We start from the raw sequence: 21,537 nt of genomic DNA on the forward strand, positions 1-21,537 counted from the left end.
ATTCTCAGACCTTCTCTCTGAGAAACAGATTTGTAGACCACAGCAAGAAGGAAGACAAGGTCCCCTTGTCTTTACAACTGTGGCAAGATATGTATGGGGGGGCACAAGACAGTTCCTAGACATTTTAAATAGTTTTAAATAGTTTTGTTCTCTGGGCAATTATTCCATTTAATTCAACAAGTATGTATGGGGCCTTGTATGCATTCAGCCTGCAGTAATGTCCTTGGAGGAGACAGAAGTGAGTGTGATATCATTCTTCTGCTTGTCAACTATAAAACCCATCTTAGCACTTTTAGTGTTTAGGGCAGCCTGAGCTGCCATAGCTTCCATGGACAGGACAAAGAACATTGCATGAAGTACTTCACTTCAGAGGCCAATACACACATTCCACCAGGTGGCAGCATGAATTGGTTTCCAATTTGAGATCCAGAACTGAGATTTCAAATAAGTTTGCATTCAGTTTGACCTGCAAGCCTTCTGAATAGAAATCCTATTCAGCATGCAGTCTGAGCTATTTGGCACACAACTGCAGATGAAGAGAAAGGCAAATAGAAACCAAAGCCTGCTTTGAATCAGACCATTCTCAGACACACACTCTCCCCTAGTAAAAACACAACAAAACAATCCACATTAAAAAATAAAACAACAAAAAAACCTTGGGCCTAGAAAGCTAAGGGCTATTCAGCTAGTTGTCAGTACCCATGGGAATACTCTCACTACATAAGTGGAAGAAAACTACAAACAGGATTTGTACAGTGCCTTCTCAACCAGTTGAACCAGGTCACAACAGGAGGACAACAGGTAACGTGCCACAACACTTAGTGTCTTTTACAAGCTTACATGTAAGAAAGCTTCACTGCCTCCTTTACTCTCATAATAGGCTTAAATGTTGTTTGCCAAAATCTATTTTCCAGAACATCCAATTTTAAGCAGTAACAAATGGCTTTGATTCAGTTTTCTGGGAAAGTCTTTATCCACTTATGTAATGAACTCTTCTGTATTTTGGGGTCCAGAATATGCTTGCCTCCCAGCGGTTCTCAACCCGTGGGTCGCGACTCCTGAAAATACATCCTGCATATCAGATATTTACATTACAATTCATAACAGTAGCAAAATTACAGGTATGGAGTAGCAACGAAAATAATTTTATGGTTGGGGGTCACCACAACATGAGGAACTGTATTAAAGGGTCGCGGCATTAGGAAGGTTGAGAACCTCTGCTTAGGCTCAGAGCAGAGGAAGCTCTTTCTCACTCACTCAGCTTTTTTTGGATTTCTGCCTCTTCATAGAGAATCCTCCAGTCATGTCCATGGCTGTAAGCCCTCATCTCTTGTGAGCAGTGCAAGAGGGATTGGAAACCATGTCACAGTCCCCATTTGGAGTGCTCCTAGGGCAATGATGGTGAACCTTTTGAGCTCAGCGTGTCAGCATTTTGAAAAACCCTAACTTAACTCTGGTGCCATGTCACATATAGAAATTTTTTGATATTTGCAACCATAGTAAAACAAAGATTTATATTTTTGATATTTATTTTATATATTTAAATGCCATTTAACAAAGAAAAATCAACCAAAAAATGAGTTCGCGTGTCACCTCATTTGAGGGTCAAAAACCCAAATTCCTGGATGGTGGAAGGAAGCCTATTCTCATGGAAAAGGTCCTGGAATGGAAGTCTGACAACCGGGCTTTCTGATTCTGTAACCCATACAAGATGCTTAGCCCCTCTGAGTGTTATTCTCCCCATCTGAAAAATCAATGGGGTTAGATATTTTATCATTTCTATGCTGTTAGTCCATGTTACTATAAATATATGCAATATTGTTTGAGGGAGAAGACATTACTTCTAGAACCAAAATGTAACCTTGAATGAATGGTTCAAATTATATTCAGGTCCTATGTGCTTCTCAAATGTGATAGGAGACTCAGCATTGTGAGCCTCCCCAGTGGAACAATGGAGATGGTTTGAAATTACCACTGCGCTTTGGATGGAACCAGAAGACCTATGAGGAAATGAATGTTATAACTTATGGTTTCTTTTTCCCTTTAGGGATTTGGAACTGCAGGAGAAAAAGGAGAAAAAGGCATCCCTGGTTTGCCAGGACCTAGGGTAGGTAGGGTAGGAACCTGGAATGTTGCTTGCCTGGGTCTGTTAAGTCACCTGGTCCATTTTATTTTCTGTTTTCAAATTTATGTTATGTAACTTATGGCCACTTAAGCTTTTCTTTTTTTAATAATTATTTTTATTAGTTTTTGTTTTAGACACTTTTTTTGTTAATCCTCACCCGAGGATATTTTTCCATAGATTTTTAGAGAGAGTGGAAGGGAGGGGAAGAGACAGAGAGAGAGAAACATTGATGTGAGACAAATACATCGACTCATTGCCTTCCACATGTGTTCCAACCAGGGTCGGGGATCAAGACTGCAACCGAGGTACATGTCTTGACCAGAATTGAACCCAGGACCCTTCAGTACACTAAGCCAAACCAGCTAGGGCCACTTAAGCTTTTCTTTCTCTTCCTCAGCCTTCTGGCAGGCCCCTAAGATTACCTTCTCTCCACTTTTACCCATTCCCTGGAAGTAATGGCTCCTTTGAATAAAGAATGATGTACCCCCTATACAGGTGACTACTCAGACTATTTACTCCCCTTGCTCCCATGTATAACTACCTTCTGGGCTAAAGAATTATGTGACTGTTGTCTTGCTTTCATTCCATTCTATCATGTGGGAATATGGGCAAGGGTGAGAGTTGGGGGATGCAGAAATGGAAGAAAGAGGGCCAAGTGCAATTTTTATAGAACAGAAACAAGCCTGAGAAGTTCTAGATTGTGGTGATGTTTTGAGTCAACAGTTTCCAATAATAATTTCACTTCAAGAGGAAAAATAACTTCACTCACTTGGGTCTTACACTGTAAGCAAATGGTCAGCCTTAGCCTTAAAGAAGTAACACTTTAGAGAATTGTGTTTTAGCTTCATCATGAAGCTTGTTAAAGAGTCTTTTGAATTTTCAGCAATGTTCATCCATTACCCTGCCATTTCTTTCTCTTTCTCTACTTTTCCCTACTCCCTTGTCTGGAAAAGGCACAATCACCAACAAATTATGCATTTGGAGTGAGAGACAAGCGGCTCTCCCACAATATATTTAAAAATCTCATGACTTGGAGCTAATGCAGACTAAGTATAATACCACCCAGCCCTTTTACCAAATTCAACTTAGTGCTTAAAATGTTTCCCTTTATTTAGCTCTTTAAAAATGCTCTGTGTGGTGGCTATTCAACCTGATGGATTAGTAGTTAGAAAGAAGTCATTAAGCCAGGTCTAGGAACATTCTCTTACCTGATTTTAGGAGCTGCTAAACCCTGAACTCAGTTGGATAGCTTTGTTATGTAAATCTAGTGGCTTTTTCTAGTGTGAGCTATTAATCTTTCTCAGGTGCCTTTTTTTCTCTTTACAGGGTCCCATGGGTTTAGAAGGAGTCCAAGGACCTCCAGGGAGTCAGGTATTTTGGTTAATATTATTAAAGCCTTGGTGTATAAAATCTGAAGCTAAAGGTCCCATCACTTTTCTTAACATGACTATCAATCCAAAGGGAGACATTGCTTATAATGCAAATTTTCCACCTCCCTTTAATTGGTATAAACTCAACCACTCTTCTTTTGTTTGCAACCAAGAAGATGAGTATCCAGTGTCAAGTTTGGTGCCATGCCATGTCATGCTATATGATGTGGTCATACTTCTTTATCATGTTATCAGTCCTTAGCAAGGCCAGCCTGATTATATTCACCTCTAGCCTTTTGGCCCTTGTACCTCCAAGCATGCAAGTTGGCTACCTAGTGTGCCATATGGCCTTCTGTAACAGATTACAGAGTCAGGTAGGATCCATACATACCCTGAATGCCAGCCAATGTCCCTGTGCCATTTGCACTGGCCAAATCCAAACACCATTATGTAGACATTCAACTTAGCTGTAACTATGTTCTGTCACAGGGCAAGAAGGGGTCCTCAGGTTTCCTCGGGCTTAATGGATTGCCAGGAATTAAGGTAATGTTGTTGGGAAGTAAAAATCCAGGATTGGGGAGAAGGAAGAGTGAAGAATTACCAAAAATGCTGTTTAGTCCATTCAGGCTACTATAACAAAATATCACAGATTGGGTAGCTTATAGACAGCAGAAATTTATTGCTCATAGTTCTGGAGACTAGAAGTCTGGGATCAGGATGCCAGTATGGTTGAGTTCCAGTGAAGGCCCCCTTCCAGCTTGCTACCTATATTTTCCTGTGTCCTCATATGATGGAAAGAGCGAGATAACTCTATTGGGCCTTTTATATAATGTCACTGATCCCAACTGGGGCAGCTCTGCCCTCATGACCCACCTCCAATTACAATCACCTTGGGCATTAGGTTTTCAACATTAATTTGGAAGGGGGACACAATCATTCAGACCATAGCAAAAGCCTACATATGAAATAAAGTATCTTTAAAGTATTTTAACATTTTAGATGTCATCTTTTTCACATGAAATGCATACATCCTACTTTAATACACAAAGGTGATGAGAATTATTTAATACTACTTGATAAATGGTAGACTAAATGGGGGAGGGGAACATGGTAGCAAATCCATCCCTTCAAGGAGGAATATTTTTTTATTGACATTGCTTAGAATTGCCAACTTTTCAGTTTTATTATTGTTCCTAAATTCTCTACTGGCAATGCATTCCCTTATTGCCTGCACCTAGGACAGAGAATTCCCACCACCCCACTCTAAATATGCCACTGTATCTGATTATGGTATCTGAGTCCCTTTTGGGGGACAATTAAGACTCCTTTGACTTCTTCTGCCTGACCTTCACTAACAAGAGCAGTGACAATATCAAAGTCCCAGGCCAGCTGAGAGTGAGGAAAATGTTGAAACACTGCTCCCCCTCCCCCTTTGGCATCTCTTGGGTGTAGCCATGTTATCTATTTCTATGATATATTTTCCAGGCCCAGAGCAGGTTTTCCTAGAGTCAGGTTACAAAATGAAATTGGGATCCCTTTTCTTGACAGGGTTGCAATTGAGTATCAGACTTCTGACCTGACTTGTGTTGCCTTAAACTTAAATTGATACGTCTTTGAAATTAACCTATGGACTAGTTGACCCTGGAAATCAGGGGTTGCAGAAGGAGAAACTTTTCTGGGGAATGGATTTGAGGGCACATAGGTCTTAGGTGATGAGGTCACATAAATATTTGTGTTTAATGTATTTAATCCTTGCAGGGAGAAAAGGGTGGTGTTGGCCTGCCAGGCCCAGATGTTTACATCGATACAGATGGTGCTGTGATCTCAGGTGCAATTTTTCATTGATTTGAGCATAGAAGAAAAGACAGGGGGTTAAATTCTATATCCCTTATAATTATTTAAAGAATCTTTTGTCAGCCATTGGATTGCTGCTAAACCCAACACTTCCAAGGGCTCCTCCTGGGTCCTGAACTTGGGGAGTGAAGCTAACTCCAATGTCTTGGGAAAACAAGCCAAACCCTACTGCATTTTTGTGTTGGATCTACCAAGACTAGGGTTTGAGTTAGCCTGGGCCTGGATTTGAGAAAAATTGTTATTCTAGTGATGCTTAGGGAAGGATTGATATACTCCCCAGCTAGACTGACTTCAGCCTGATACTATGGGACACTCAGGGTCTCAGCTACATGATCCCATGCATGCTTGAGCTTGACAATTTCATTGGAAATAAAAATGTATCCTTGGGGAAGCAACTGGTTAACAGAATGATGCTTTGAAAGTTTGTCTTCACCTCTCTTTTTTCTAGTTACTGTGTGTGCCTAACTCTTCCCTTTGCCTTCTCCAGAGATCCAGATGCCCACTCTCTCCAGCTACTTCTTGCTTGATCAAAGGCTTCTACTACTGTGTCTCTTCAACCTGGGTCTCCTAACTTATCTTTCTCCCCTCATCCTCTCAAGCTCAAGCTCTGTCTGGTAAACCCATTGAAGCTGAGACATTAACAGTTGACAGTGTCTTCCTCTGGTCTTCTCCCAAAAAACCTATGTGTATAACATGAATAATACCAGTAGACTTCAACCAACCCCTTAACCCAAATGGTAGATATTTGAGGCATTATAGCAGATTACTAGTAGTAGCAGGAACTTCATAGTACTTGCCAGATCTTACCATGGGAGGCAAACTCTGGCCAGAGCATTTCTGAACACTAGTGGAGTCTTAGTTCAAGTAGACTCACTATCACATGAGGCCATTAGCATCTGGGAGAGACCTATGAAGGACAAGAAAGGCACCTCTACCTGAAGACATCTCCTTGCATCTTTTCTTAGGCATTTTGTGGCATTTGTGAGTGTCTTCTGGGTTTGCTTACTTCTTTTTTTTATTTCATTGTAATGCCAGGTTATCCTGGAGACCCTGGTATTCCAGGCCTCCCAGGACTTAAAGGTGATGAAGGCATCCAGGGCCTGCCTGGCTCTTCTGGCATCCCCGGATTACCAGCTTTACCAGGTGAAACAAACTAACCCACCTCCTACACAGATCAGTTATCTCTCTACTCTGGTGTCCAGTATCCCCTTCTATATCTCTGGTCTAGTACATACCTAGCCAAAGACAAAGGAAAGGTTGACTAGTCAGTTAGGTTCTCACTGCCAGCCCAAGGCTAATGTATATGAGGAGTAAGCCTGGGTGGACAACTTTCCTTTGGCCTCAGTAATGTGCTATAGCTAAATAGGCAATCCAGACTGTCATTGAGGTTTGCAGCAGCTAAAGAAACCTGGGTTGGACTGCTGGAGCCCTGTCATTCTTCTGAGGATGTGCCATCCAGTTGATGCTTAACAGAAGGCCCTAACAAAAGCTCAGAGGAAAGTTGGTATCCAGACCCTCGCTCTGTGCATAATTAGCCCCAGCATCCTATGGAAAGTACCCATAAAGCAATCACTTGAGGGGCATACCCCTATGGCATTCTATAGTAACAAAAATAGAAAGGGCATGCCAGAGTCTGGGAGGCAGTGATGTCCCAAATATAAATACTCAGACATTACTTGTATTTATTTTATCTTAAATCCTCAGCCAGTGATCAAACCTGTAACCTAGGTATGTACCCTGACCAGGAATCCAACCTTCAACCTTTCTGGTGTACAGGACAATTCTCCAAGTAACCAAGCCACCTGGCTGGGGCTCAGACATTATTTTAAAGGTACCAGTTTCTAAATTCCTTGGAATGAGCTTCTGTAAAGATTCCTGTGCTTTTAAAGCAACCACTTGGAAGAAGTACAGCTGACTGCAGCACCAAACTGGAAAAAAATCAAGAAATGAGAAGCTAGAGACCCAATTTTCCCTCTGAGGTTTGCCACTAAGAAGCTCTGCACCCTGACCAATTTTTCTCATGTCATTGGGCCTTAATTTCTCAAGAGGTTAGGTTAGGAGATTCCCAAGGATCTTTCTAACTTTGATGTAAGAGAAGGGCAAATGCTTTCCCAAATTCTTCCCTTGTAGTTTAGTTTCCAATGTATGCCACTGAGTAGAATACCCCCGAAGAGTAAGTGGGGTGATGTGCTTAGTATTTTTGTGTGGGCTTATTTTTCCAGGTGTGTCAGGTGACCCAGGGCCACAGGGAGTTCCAGGCCTGAAAGGGAACAAAGGAAACCCAGGCCAAACCACAGTTGGAGCAGCTGGCCTTCCTGGCAAAGATGGTTTGCCAGGCCCACCAGGTCTACCAGGCCTACCAGGCTCACCTGGTAAGTTGTTCATTTCTCTCTTTGGTCTTGAGACTCAGGTGTGATCCGGACTGCAAAACAGTCATGACATTTGAGGGAGGGAGCATTGCACAGGTATAGCAGCTAAGCCAGGACACATGGTAACTACAGAGCAGCAGTGAAGAAGGCCCCATTCTTTCTGAGTCAGAGCCTTGCTTCTACAAGTTAGCAACCACAGCAATCACAATGTTCATCAAGGAACAAGCAAACTTGGGCCACCTTGATGATCAAACACTACCTAATGCCTTCCGACTTTTGTACTCATTTACTCTTCACTGTTCTCAGTCCCTAGGCCTCTGATCTTCCAGCTTCCAAAGAAGAAACATTGGCTCTTTCAAACTTTTCCTTGTCCTCAAGGGTGGACTGAGGGCCTGAGATATGGGAAGCCAAACTTGAATCTCAAGGAGGCTGCTAAAAGCCTCCATAGGGCTTATTCTCTGTAGGTCTTATACTTGAGTATGGGATTCTAGATTCTAAGAGAAAGGATGGAAATATGCCCAGCATGTTTCTTTGAGACCTAAAGCCCATGACCACTGCAGCTTGCACCCATTTCCTCTTTTGTCCTAAGAGCCCTCTCTGGAATAGACATTGGGACTACTGAGTTACTGAAACTGCCTTGTACAATTTCGTATTCCTAGCATGTGGTCCAGTGCCTAGAACTTGGTAGACATTTTATAATTAGTAGTAGAGTTAATCAAGCCAACAGAAGATGGACTTACTGTAGACTTTAGGTCCCTGTCTTGGATTTTTTTTAATCTCATTTTTTGAGTCTTGAGAACCCAAGCCTTGGTGACTGAGCTGTTGTGCTGAGTCAAATGAGCCCAGGCTCATGTAAGGTGCCAATATTTTATGTTTCTTTTTTTTTCCTGAAGGTCCAGCATTTGAGCCTGGAACCCTACAAAGCACAGAGCCAGGATTTCCTGGCCTCCGGGGAGAACGAGGTCCAAAAGGAAACCAAGGTCTCAAAGGAGTAAAAGGTGATTCTGTCCCCTTGGGTTTATTTGTTCCTCAAACTCCCTGGAGAAGGCTTTCCAGGGAATGAGCAAACCCACAGCCTTAAATATCTGAACAGAAGCAATTTTGGATCTTGATTGGGGATTTGAGTATAAGATTATTAGGAGTGCTATATTTGGGCTTATAAGACTGAGGTTGGCAATTGAGATCACACAAGAAGAAGTGGTTCAGAGGCTACTCCTACCCATCCACCTGCAGAAACTATGCTAGGAGCCCAGGGTGTTAACTAGCACATGATGCAACCTTTCTCAGTTTGCAAGGCCAAAGCTAGAAGTCATGCATTACCTTCAGCCTGAATGAAAAAAACTCTGAACAGGTCAAGACCTGGCACTCTGAAAAAGCCAACAGGCTCCATAAAAGCAACTTCAGCCTCCACTGATATTGAAGGACTGATTGATTCAGCTGCACGCCTCTCTTCATCTTCTTGATGCCTTTGGGTTATTCCTTTGTTTCATACTCTGAGGGGAGATGCTAAAGCTTAATTGAATCAATTCATTATAGTTCCAGTCCAGGCCAGGGTAGAGGAAGAGATGGAGGAAAAGGTGAAACAACTGGCCCAAGAGAGGTTTGGGGATGGCCTACTGGTTTCAGGTATCTAAAATTGTTCTTCTTCTCTCAAGTAATTCACAGCTTTCCTCAAGCTCAGAGAGGTTCCAGTTTACTCCTCTCTTTTCTTATTGCCCTGTTATTTGGGAACAAGGATATTAAATTGCAAGACTTGATTTAGGATATTAACTTTGGCCTTACCCTAACTCACTATAGAGCTAGTGTACTTCTTGATACCATTCTCCCTCCTAAAAGAGGGACAATTCTAATGTTTCCCCTTCTATATTCCCATGGGTTCAGAAGGATTTCTCTAACAGTGATAGTGATTCTCAACCTTCATTGTACATGAAAATCACCTAGGGGAAATTACTAAAAATTACATTCTTTGTCAGACTACCTAAGGGTCTGGTTAACTAGATATAGGGTGAGGCCCAGCAAATTGCCTTATAAACAAAAATCACAGGTGGCTCAGGCAGAAAGTCCATAGATCATACTTGAAAAATGCTAATTTGAGGAAAGTCTGTTCTCTCAGAGTTTCAGGAATTATCACTTTTCTAAATGTAAGAAAAGACCCTTTAGGATCTTTTTTTTAAAAAAAAACAACTGTAATATATATATATATATATATATATATATATATATATATATATATATATATATATATATATATATACTAGAGGCCTGGTGCACAAAAATTTGTGCACTCGGGGGGAAGGAGGGGCCCCTCAGCCTGGCCTGTGCCCTCTCGCAGTCTGGGACCCCTCAGGAGATAATGCCCTGCTGGCTTAGGCCTGCTCCCGGGTGGCAGAGGGCAGGCCCAATCCCTAGGTGCAGCACCTGGTCAGGCTCAGAGCAGGGCCGATTGGGGGGTTGGGGCACCGCCCCCTGTCACACACAGAGCAGGGCCGATCAGGGGGTTGGGGCGCTGCACCCTGTCACACACAGAGCCACAGGGCAATCAGAGATTGGGGAGCTCCCCCATATCAGGCACAGAGCAGGGCTGATCAGAAGGTTGGGGCGTCTTCCCCTGTCACAAACAGAGCAGGGCGGATAGGGAGGTTGTGGCCCCACCCCCTGTCACACACAGAGCTGCAGGGTGATCAGGGGGTTTGGTCACTGCCCCCTGTCACGCTGATCCCGGTGCCGGGAGGCCTCTCGGCTCCGCTGATCCCGGTGCTGGGAGGCATATTACCCTTTTACTATATAGGACAGAGGCCTGGTGCATGGGTGGGGCTGGCTGGTTTGCCCTGAAGGGTGTCCTGGATCAGGGTGGGGGTCCCCACTGGGGTGCCTGGCCAGCCTGGACGAGGGGATGATGGCTGTTTGCAGCTGGTCACACACCCTTCAGGGTGGGGGTCCCCACTGGGGTGCCTGGCCAGTCTGGGTGAGGGGCTGAGTGCTGTTTTCAGGCTGGCGGGTGACAGAAGCTCCCAACCACTCCTTTTTTTCTTTTTCTTTTTTTAATTCTGGGCCAGCTTTAGCTCTGAGGCTCCAGCTCTTAGGCCTCCGCTGCTGAAAGTAGGTAATCGAAACAATGTATAACTCCAGCTCTGACTCCAGCTCTGAGATATATTTGTTAAAATGTTTCAAACTGCAGGCTCAGAGGCCTGCAAGGCAGGCGGGGCACTTGGAGTCCTCAGTCACTGAAGCAAGCAAGCCTCATGTTAGTTTCAAGCTGCCTGGCTGCCGGCCGCCATCTTGGCTGACAGTTAATTTGCATATCTCGCTGATTAGCCAATGGGAAGGGTAGCAGTTGTACGCCAATTACCATGTTTCTCTTTTATTAGATAGGATATATATATATATATATATATATATATATATATATATATATATGTACTAGAGGCCTGGTACACAAAAATTTGTGCACTCGGGGGGGCTGGGGGGGGGTCCCTCAGCCTGGCCTGTGCCCTCTCACAGTCTGGGACCCCTCGGGAGATAACGACCTGCTGGCTTAGGCCCGCTCCCGGGTGGCAGAGGGCAGGCCCAATCCCTAGGTGCAGCCCCTGGTCCGGCTCAGAGCAGGGCTGATTGGGGAGTTGGGGCACCACCCCCTGTCATGCACAGAGCAGAGCGGGTCGGGAGGTTGCGATGCCACCCTCAATCACACTCAGTATAGGGCCGATTGGGGGGTTGGGGCACCGCACCCTGTCACACTCAAGGCAGGATCGATGGGGAGGTTGCGGAGTCACCCACTGTCACGCACAGAGCAGGGCCAATCAGGGGGTTGGGGCACTGCCCCCTGTCACGCACAGAGCAGGGCCCATCAGGGGGGTTGGGGCACCGTACCCTGTCATGCACAGAGTAGGGTTGATCAGGGGGTTGGGGCACCGTACCCTGTCACGCACAGAGCAGGGCCCATCGGGGGGTTGAGGAGCTCCCCCTTGTCACTCACAGAGTAGGGCCAATAGGGGAGTTGGGGCACTGGCCCCTGTCACAAACAGAGTAGGGCCGATAGGGAAGTTGGGGCACCGCCCCCTGACACACACAGAGCTGCAGGGCGATCAGGGGGTTTGGGCGCTTCCCCCTGTCACACTGATCCCGGTGCTGGGAGGCATATTACCCTTTTACTATATAGGATAGAGGCCTGGTGCATGGGTGGGGGCCAGCTGGTTTGCCCTGAAGGGTGTCCTGGATCAGGGTGGGGGTCCCCACTGGGGTGCATGGCCAGTCTGGGTGAGGGACTAAGGGCTGTTTTCAGGCTGGCGGGTGACTGAAGCTCCCAACCTGTCCTTTTTTTCTTTTTTTTTTATTCTGGGCCAGCTTTAGCTCTGAGGCTTGGCTCCAGCTCTGAGGCCTCGGCTGCTGAAAGCAGGTATCTGGTTTTTTGTGTTCTATAGTTGTAACACTGTTGCAGTCCTGCTCACGTTGCGGTCCTGCTCACTCCAGCTCTGAGATCCTGGCTGGCTGAAAACAGGGTTCTGCGTTTGTTCTATAATTGAAACAATGTTGCGGTCCTGCTGGCTGAAGCCCGGCTGGCTGAAAGCAGGTTTCTGTGGTTTTGTTTAGCTTCTATATTTGTAACAATGTTTCAAACTGCAAGCTCAGAGGCAGGCAGCAGCAGGCGGGGAACGTTGGAGTCCTCCGTCACTGAAGCAAGCAAGCCTCCTGTTCGCTTTCAGCTGCCTGGCTGCCGGCCACCATCTTGGCTGGCAGTTAATTTGCATATCGCCCTGATTAGCCAATGGGAAGGGTAGAGGATGTATGGCTAATTACCATTTTTCTCTATTATTAGATAGGAGATATATATATATATATATATATATATATATATATATATATATATATATATATTCTAAACTGTAATAGAAACTGTATTTTATAAAGCTTTACATATGTCTCCTTTTTCCCCAATTTGCCCCCTCCCTTGAGTCATTCTCACCCTGGTCAAGTACCCACCACCCCAGTGTCTGTGTCCATTGGTTATGCTAATATGCATGCATAGAAATCCTTTGGTTGCTCTCTAACTTCCCCCTCCCCTACCATTTGTCTCTGGATATATTCTTGTTCATCAAATTATGTTTATCATTATATCCCACATATGAGTGAGAACATGTGATATTTATCTTTCTCCAACTGGCTTATTTCACTTAGCATGATGCTCTCTAGTTCCATCCATGCTGTTTCAAATAATAAAAGTTCCTTCTTTTTATAGCAGCATAGTATTCCATTTTGTAGATGTACCAAAGTTTTTTAATCCACTCATCTGCTGGTGGGCACTTAGGCTGTTTCCAAATCTTAGCTATAATAAATTGTGCTGCTATGAACATAGGGATGCTTATATCCTTTCTGATTGATGTTTCTGGTTTCTTGGGATATAGTCCTAGAAGTGGGATTACTGAGTCAAATGGGAGTTCATTTTTAACTTTTTGAGGAAACTCCATACTGTCTTCTACAGTGGCTGCACCAGTCTGCATTCCCACCAGCAGTGCATGAGGGTTCCTTTTTCTCCACATCCCCTCCAGTATTTGTCATTTGTTGATTTTTTGATGGTAGCCATTCTGACAGGTGTGAGATGGTATCTCATTGTTGTTTTGATTTGCATTTCTAAGATTACTAGTGACTTTGAGCATGTTTTCATATGTCTCTTGGCCTTCTGTATGTCCTCTTTTGAAGAGTGTCTATTTAGGTCCTTTGCCCATTTTTTGATTGGATGATTGGATCATATATCTTCCTTTTGTTAAGTTGTATGATTTCTCTGTGAATTTTGGAGATTAAACCCTTATCAGAAATATCATTGGTAAATATGTTCTCCCATGCAGTGGGCTTTCTTGTTGTTTTGTTGATGGTTTCTTTTGCTGTGCAGAAGCTTTTTATTTTGATGTAGTCCCATTTGTTTATTTTCTTCTTAGTCTCCATTCCCCTAGGAGCTGTGTCTGTAAAAATATTGCTACGACATGTCTGCTATTTTGCTGCCTATGAACTCTTGTAGGATTATTATGGTTTCCCATCTTACATTTATGTCCTTTAGCCATTTTGAGTTTGTTTTTTGTATGGTATAAGTTCGTGATCTAGTTTCATTTATTTTGCATGTATCTGACCAAATTTCCCAGCACCATTTATGGAAGAGACTGTCTTTACTCCATTGTATGCTCTTGCCTCCTTTGTCAAATATTAATTGAGCTTGGGTCAATTTCTGGGTTCTCTCTTCTGTTCCATTGGTCTATAGGTCTGTTCTTATGCCAGTATCATGCAGTTTTGAGAACCGTAGCTTGGTAATATAGCTTGATATCTGGTATTGTGATCCCTCCAACTTTGTTCTTCTTTCTCAAGATTGCTGTGGCTATGTGGGGTCTTTTTTCATTCCAGATGAATTTTTGGGTAGTTTGTTCTAGGTCTTTGAAGTATGTCCTTGGTAATTTAATGGGGATTGCATTGAATCTGTAGATTCCTTTGGGTAGTATGGACATTTTAATGATGTTGATTCTACCAATCCATGAACATGGTATGTTCTTCCATTTGTTTATGTCTTCCTCTATCACTCTTTTTTTCAATGTTCTGTAGTTTTCTGAGTACAGGCCTTGTTATGTCCTTAGTTTATTCCTACGTATCTTAGTGGGGGTTTTTTGTGCAATAGTAATTGGGATTATTTTTTTCATTTCTCTTTCTGTGAGTTCATGATGGGTGTATAAAAAGGCCATAGATTTCTGGGTGTTAATTTTGTATCCTGCTACATTGCCAAGTTCATTTATTAGGTCTAGTAGTTTTTTGATGGAGTCTTTGGGGTTTTCTATGTATACTATCATGTCATCTAAGAATAAGGACAGATTTACTTCTTTTCTAATTTGGATGCCTTTTATTTCTTCTTCTTGTCTGATCGCTATGGCTATCACTTCCAGTAGTATGTCAAACAGGAGGGTTGGAAGTGGGCATCCCTGTCTTATTCCTGTTCTTAGGGAAAATGAGTTTAGTTGTTGCCCATTGAGTATGATGTTAGGTATTTGTTTGTCATATAAGGCTTTTATTATGTTGAGGTATGATCCCTCTATTCCCACTTTGCTGAGAGTTTTTATGAAGAAACAGTGTTGGATTTTGTCAAATGCTTTTTCTGCATTGATTGATATGATTATGTGATTTTTGACTCTCAGATTGTTTATGTGATGTATCATATTTATTTATTTGTGGATATTGTACCATCCTTGCATACCCGGAATAAATCCCACTTGGTCATGGTGTGTGATCTTTCTAATGTAATGCTGAACGCAATTTGCTAGAATTTTGTTGAGTATTTTAGCAACTATGTTCATCAAGAAAATTGGCCTATAGTTCTCTTTTTTCGTGGTGTCTTTATCTGGTTTTGGGATTAGGGTAATGCTGGTTTCATACAACGAGCTTTGAAGTGTGCCTTCCTGTTGAATTTTTTGGAATAGTCTGAGTAGGATAGGTTTTAGTTCTTCTTTGAATGCTTGGTAGAACTCCCCTGTGAAGCCATCTGGTCCAGGGCTTTTGTTTGTTGGAAGTTTTTTGATCACTGCTTCAATTTCTTCCATACTTGTCAGCCTATTCATATTTTTTTATTCTTCTTGGTTAAGTTTTGGAAGGTCTTATTTTTCTAGGAATATGTTCATTTCTTCAAGGTTGACAAGTTTGTTTGAATACCAGAGTTGTGATTCTTCATATTTCTGTGGGGTCTGTTGTTATTTCATCTCTTTCATTTCTGATTTTGTTTATTTGGGTCCTCTCTCTTTGCTTCTTGGTGAGACTGGCTAGAGGTTCATCAATCTTGTTTATCCTTTCAAAGAACCAGCTCTTGGTTTTGCTGATCTTTTGTATTGTTTGTTTTGTTTGTTTGTTTGTTTGTTTTTGGTCTCTATGTCATTTATTTCCACTCTGATCTTTATTATTTCCTTCCTTCTGCTTATGCTGGGCTTTTCTTGTTCTCTTTCTAACTCTTTGAGATGTAGGGTTAGATAATTTCTTACCTTTTTTTCTGTTTTTTGAGGTAGGTGTGTAGAGTTATGAACTTCCCTCTCAAGACTGTTTTCACTGTGTCCCATAGATTTTGGATTGTTGTGTTTTCATTGTCATTTGTTGCCATGATGATTTTTATTTCTTCTTTGATCTCTTTGGTATCTCAATCATTGTTTAATAACATGCTATTTTGCCTCCAGGTGTTTGATTTTTTTTATTGTTTTTATTGTAGTTGATTTCTAATTTTATGCCATTGTGATATGAGAAGATGCTTGATATGAATTCTATCTTCTTGAATTTGAAGAGACTTTGCCTGTGCCCCAATATGTGGTCTATCTTTGAAAATGACCCACATGCACTTGAGAAGAATGTATATTCTGTGGCTTTGGGGTGAAATGTTCTGAAGATGTCAATTAATTCCATCTGATCTAGTGAGTCATTTAGGATTGATGTTTCTTTGCTGATTTTTTGTTTAGAAAAATTTTCCAGTGATGTTATTGGGTATTAAAGTCGCCTACTATGGCTGTATTGCTGTCAATCTCTCCCTTGATATCCTCCAGAAGTTTTTTTTTTTTTTAATGTATTTGCCTGCTCCTCTATTGGGTGCATATATGTTTACCAGAGTTATATCTTGTTTTTGAATTGCTCCCTTTAATATTATGAAGTGGCCTTCCTTATCTCTTGTTATGGCTTTCACTTTGAGGTCTAATTTGTCAGATATAAGTATTGCTACCCCAGCTTACTGCAGTCTTTTCCACAGCTAGGGTTCAGGAATCTTGAGAAGGTCTGTTCATAAATGGATTGAGAGACTAGACAAGAAGTATACATTTGGGAGACATGGGAAACCAGGAGGAAACCAGCTCTCTAGTGAAGTGGCTCCCCAAATCTCTGGACCCAGGGCTTTTTATTAACATATTTTGCCCTTTAGCAAAGCAGATATACACATCAGAGGTAAGGTTTGGTAAACAATAAAGGACCATCAGTTTGGGGGAACTGCCCTCAGCTGTCTGGCAGTAGGCAATAATATGCAGATGTTCAACCCTGCTGAAGGTGTCCATCATCCTTCTGATGAAGTTCTCGCTTTTATTATGCTAACTACTGTACTTAGCCTCAAGCACCAGCTTTTTATTTTTCATTTCCATTTGCCTAAAAAACCTTTTTCCATCCCTTCACCATCAGTCTGTGTGAGTCCTTTGTTCTGAGGTGGGTCTACTATAAACAGAAGATATATGGGTCATGTTTTCTTATCCACTCAGCTACCCTATGCCTTTGACCCTTTAGGAACTTAAAGGAACTCAAAAGTCACCTATGTTGTCCCAGATTCTTATTTTTCTGACTTTAAGCGTGGAAAGTATAGGTGGTTAGGCTGTAGGGTTAGTGACTTCTTGGTACCTCTTCAAAGGTGCTTTGCTGCCATCTCTATTGTTAATTTGTTTGACATTTGTCTCTGTGTACAAAAGACAGAGGGGAAAGACATTTTTCTAAAGAGAATCTTTAAGTGGCTTGGATTCCAGACTGTTAGCTGGTTAGTGTGGGTCAGTGGTTCCCAACTCTACAACACATCAGACACACTGATGTTTAATTAGTTCCAGACTAATTAAATCCAAATCACTAGCACAGATGTACTTTGATAAAGAGGAAACTTAGTTTATTTAAATCTGTTCACAGGCCTTTTTATTGTCTCTATGGACTTAAATCACAAATTACCACGGTCAGGTCTTCCTCTCTTTTTTTGGAAAGAAGGCTCACTTGTTTAATATTGTCTTTTATTTTCTCTCAGGGGACTCGGGATTTTGTGCTTGTGATGGTGCTATCTCCAACAGTGGACCACCCGGAGAGCCAGGCCCACCTGGGCCACCAGGTCATATAGGCCTTCCAGGCCTTAAAGGAGCCAGAGGAGATCCAGGCTCTAAAGGCACACAAGGTCCATCAGGGTCTCCAGTAAGTCTGGCCAAACTTTGGCCCCAAGGGCACAATGAGAGCTCTCAAGTGCCCCTCACTCCTCACCAATCACTTTTCTAAAACACATTAAAAAAAATGGGGATATAACAAAGCTGCAGGTTTTTTATCTGTAGTGTGAAATATTTGGGTAGATGATCTCTAAAATGCCTTTCTGTTTTAACCTACCTATATTCCTCCCCTTCATCCCTCTCTTAATTAGCCCCCTTCCTTCCACAAAATCATTTGCATTTGCCTAGCACTGTGCTGGGCCCGGAAGATAAAAATGGAATTAAGACAAGGTTACCATCCTCAAAGATTTCAAAATTTAGAAAGGATAGAAAATAAAGTCAATTATAATACAAAATAACAACATAACCAAGTGCCCAGAACAGTATTAAAATGTACCTAAGGCCGAAACCAGTATGGCTCAGTGGATAGAGCGTTGGCCTGCGGACTGAAGGGTCCCGGGTTTGATTCCGGTCAAGGGCACGTACCTGGGTTGTGGGCACATCCCCGGTGGGAGATGTGCAGGAGGCAGCTGATCGATGTTTCTCTCTCATCGATGTTTCTAACTCTCTATCTCTCTCCCTTCCTCTCTGTAAAAAATCAATAAAATATATATATTTAAAAAAATGTACCTAAGGACCTGCTTTAGGTAAGACTAATGTTAGGAGCCAGAATTCTATGAAGCGTGCTCATTCCCTTTTGTCTCTTGATCATTCCCTTTTGTCTCTTTGTCAGGGCTTATTTGGGCCTCAAGGTCCTACAGGTCCCAAAGGAGAGAAAGGAGAATCAACCCTCAGTACAAGAACAGGGAAGCCAGGGGAGCAGGGCGATCCTGGCACTCAGGGGCTTCCTGGAGAGACAGGAATACCAGGCAAGGATGGATTACCAGGTTTACCAGGTCTGCCAGGCTTTCCGGTAAGTTGATTGTTTCTGGGTAATTAGCTCTATAAATCCTCACACCTGACTTGGGGAAAGGGTGATTCTGATTGACACTAGACCATGAGACAGGGTAAAACATCTCTTCCTCTGCCACGGACAATTTTTGCTCTGTGTTTTTCTTTCCTTTAAAATGGAAATCTTTTTTTCTAAGTATTGGTCATTGTTTCATTTGATAAATGCCAGTAACAATTGACCATATCGCTTAAAAGGCTTCAGCTTCTCAGTAGCTTTCCATTGCAAGTAATCTAGCTGCTTTTTGTGACCCCAAGGATTGTTATCCTGTTCTTGTTTTCTGCCCCTGCCCCCACTGATCTAGATAATTTTGCATTATCAGATCACCCAGGATTGACAAGCTTCATCATCCCCACTACCTAAACTCAGAGGACTTGATAGAGTGATAGAGAACTTTAACCCCCCAAAAAGTATTAGTCACACTGGTTACCTCTTTCTTATTGTTAGAAGACTCTGCAGATAGGTCTCTAAATTGGGCTTTTATTCTAGGGTGATGCTGGACAGGGATTCCCAGGTGAAAAGGGATTCCCAGGGCTTCCTGGAGAAAAAGGTCATAGTGGTTCTCCTGGACCCCCAGGAATTGGGCTACCAGGATCTCCTGGACCTCGTGGACTTTCTGGAGATCAAGGAATAGATGGATTACCAGGGAAAACGGGCCTCCCTGGGCCTCCAGGTGAGTCAGGGAATTGGATAGCTTTGGACTTGGGAAACTAACCCCTTGTAAATTATACAAATAACCCAGCTGCATGAAATGTGTCAGAAGAGACTTGATTATAATCAATACTTTTAGTCCTCTAAGTGTTTTCATGTGGAAAAAGTATTGTAATTGTATTGTGGTATGCTTACGCAGAACAATATGGATTTCAGCTCTACTTAGTGAAAAACTTCCTAATAGAGCAGTCTAAAAATGTAACAGAGCTGCCTTGGGAAGTTATGACCTCATAATCCCTGAAAATTTTCAAGCAGAAGCTGAATGACCATTTATTATGAATGTCATTGTAGTAATGAGTGGGATACTAGACAGGGTGTCCTATACATTGTGTGGTAATATCATCAGCAGGGAAAAACCTTTCCTTGATTCATGAGATCTCAGATTGAGAACAAAACATAGTTGTATCTCGTGTAATCTCCATTTTATATCTTAAATTCCTCCATTTATGTAAGTTCTTTTTCTACTAGAATTTCAGAAAATATAATGAGTGACAGTCCTGCTTATGGATTTTAAAGGTGCTATGTTAATATAGTGCCATCTTTCATACAGCCAGAACAGCTTTGTCCCAACTTTTATGTTTCCACAATCTTTGTGTTTCCATTAGCGGTATCACAATCCTTATAGTCATCTGAAGTTTGAAAACTTAACATTTATCTCTTATTCTTCATTTGGAATGTTTTTATATTCTTCCCTTCCTCTTCTTGCTATTACAATGTCATTATTTCATGCCTCACTTATTAAACACCTATATGCTTGTTGGAATAAATATATGGTTGAAAGGACAGGTGGAAGGATGGATGGATGAACAAGTGGGTGGATAGTTAGGAGACTCAATGACAACTTGCTAAGTAGTTTCTTATCTACTACATCCAGACTTTTCCCACTCAATACTACTATGAACACTGCTGCCAATTTAATATCTATAAAGTACTGATATCATTTTACCCCCTAGTCCAAAGCCACACGTGATCTCTACTGAATAATGTCTGAATTTCTTTGTAGCCTTACCTTATCTCACAGTCTTCATGATTTAAAATAAAACACCACTTAGAACAACAGTATTTTTCACTATCCCTAAACACATGTTCAATTCTAACTCCAAGATTTTGTCCATGTTGCCTTTTTCTGGAATACCCTTCCTCTTTTCTCTATATGGTCATATCCTACCCATTTACCAGGGTTCAATATAAGCCCTACTTCTTCTACTAAGCCTTCCCTTGACCCCCACAGATGTCATTGCCACTTAAATTATATAATTATTTCCATTAATACTTTCACTTTTTCCAACTGAATGATAAGCCTCTGGATACTAGAGAAGGTAAGTAATACTTTTTAGCATTTTTCAACCTCCCTCTTATAGTAAAATTGTTCTATAGGAGACTAATATATATTTGCAAAAGAAAGGGCCTTCTCAATAACCAAAGGGTTATTTCTTAGACCTGTTTCTCCTCTTTCCACCTTGTCACATTGAAGAAATACCTAAAAAGGGAGAAAGACACCAGGTCTGGAAAAATTTTATTTGTTTTAAAATCTAATTTTGTGAATTTGTATAAGAACAATAATAGTACAGGTTAAAAATTGATGATTCAAGATGATTAAAAATCAAATCGTTATTTCAGTTCACACATTCCTATGAAAGCTGTGAGAACTTTTATAAATCATTCTTCCCTTCGGACGTTTTGGTGTTATCTATAGCTTTGCTTCCAGCTCTGTTCTCAGGGACATTACTCATGGTCATTTCACTACCCCTCCAACAATTGGATTTTGATTCTAAGTCAACACATTTTGCAGGCAACTAAGTTTTAAACTGAATTATAATAACATGTGGGTATCCCGGGCTGCAGATAAGACTTTCCTTGGGTCTCAAGGAACTTCTGTTCTGTCCTGGTTTAATTTTCTTCTTTAGTTGATTGGTCTAGTTGTAAAATTTCACACACCCAAATTTAGATATTCTCAACATTCTGAGTCAACAGAAGGAAGCCCATGGGACCATTTCTATCCCAAACTTCACTAGTCACTGGACACAGAAAGTTCTTAGGAATATAGTGATATAGTAATTATAGTCTATGAGATACCTTATATAGAAAATGTTCTTGTTGCAGTACCAAGACTCCCCTCCTCCTCCCACCTCCCCCCACCGCTACCAAATTACAATTGAGAGCATTAGCTTTCTTTCCACACCATTTTACCAACATATAACCTGTAGACCCCAGACAT

General features: G+C 41.9%; 1 protein-coding gene across 3 annotated transcripts in view; it reads left to right on the forward strand.

Moving 5' to 3' along the window:
- The window catches only part of COL4A6 (collagen type IV alpha 6 chain), a 402,326-nt gene that overhangs the window by 351,545 nt on the left and 29,244 nt on the right, over positions 1-21,537 (forward strand). For all 3 annotated transcript variants that reach the window (XM_059680110.1, XM_059680108.1, XM_059680109.1), the window contains exons 14-23: positions 2,048-2,107; positions 3,452-3,496; positions 3,985-4,038; positions 5,254-5,323; positions 6,385-6,492; positions 7,572-7,721; positions 8,612-8,716; positions 17,491-17,651; positions 18,393-18,572; positions 19,098-19,281. In XM_059680110.1, the coding sequence (XP_059536093.1) occupies positions 2,048-2,107; positions 3,452-3,496; positions 3,985-4,038; positions 5,254-5,323; positions 6,385-6,492; positions 7,572-7,721; positions 8,612-8,716; positions 17,491-17,651; positions 18,393-18,572; positions 19,098-19,281 (1,117 nt within the window). The remainder of the gene's footprint in view (positions 1-2,047; positions 2,108-3,451; positions 3,497-3,984; positions 4,039-5,253; positions 5,324-6,384; positions 6,493-7,571; positions 7,722-8,611; positions 8,717-17,490; positions 17,652-18,392; positions 18,573-19,097; positions 19,282-21,537) is intronic.

The sequence above is a fragment of the Myotis daubentonii genome, chromosome X, assembly GCF_963259705.1.
Source record: "Myotis daubentonii chromosome X, mMyoDau2.1, whole genome shotgun sequence".
Taxonomy (NCBI): domain Eukaryota; kingdom Metazoa; phylum Chordata; class Mammalia; order Chiroptera; family Vespertilionidae; genus Myotis; species Myotis daubentonii.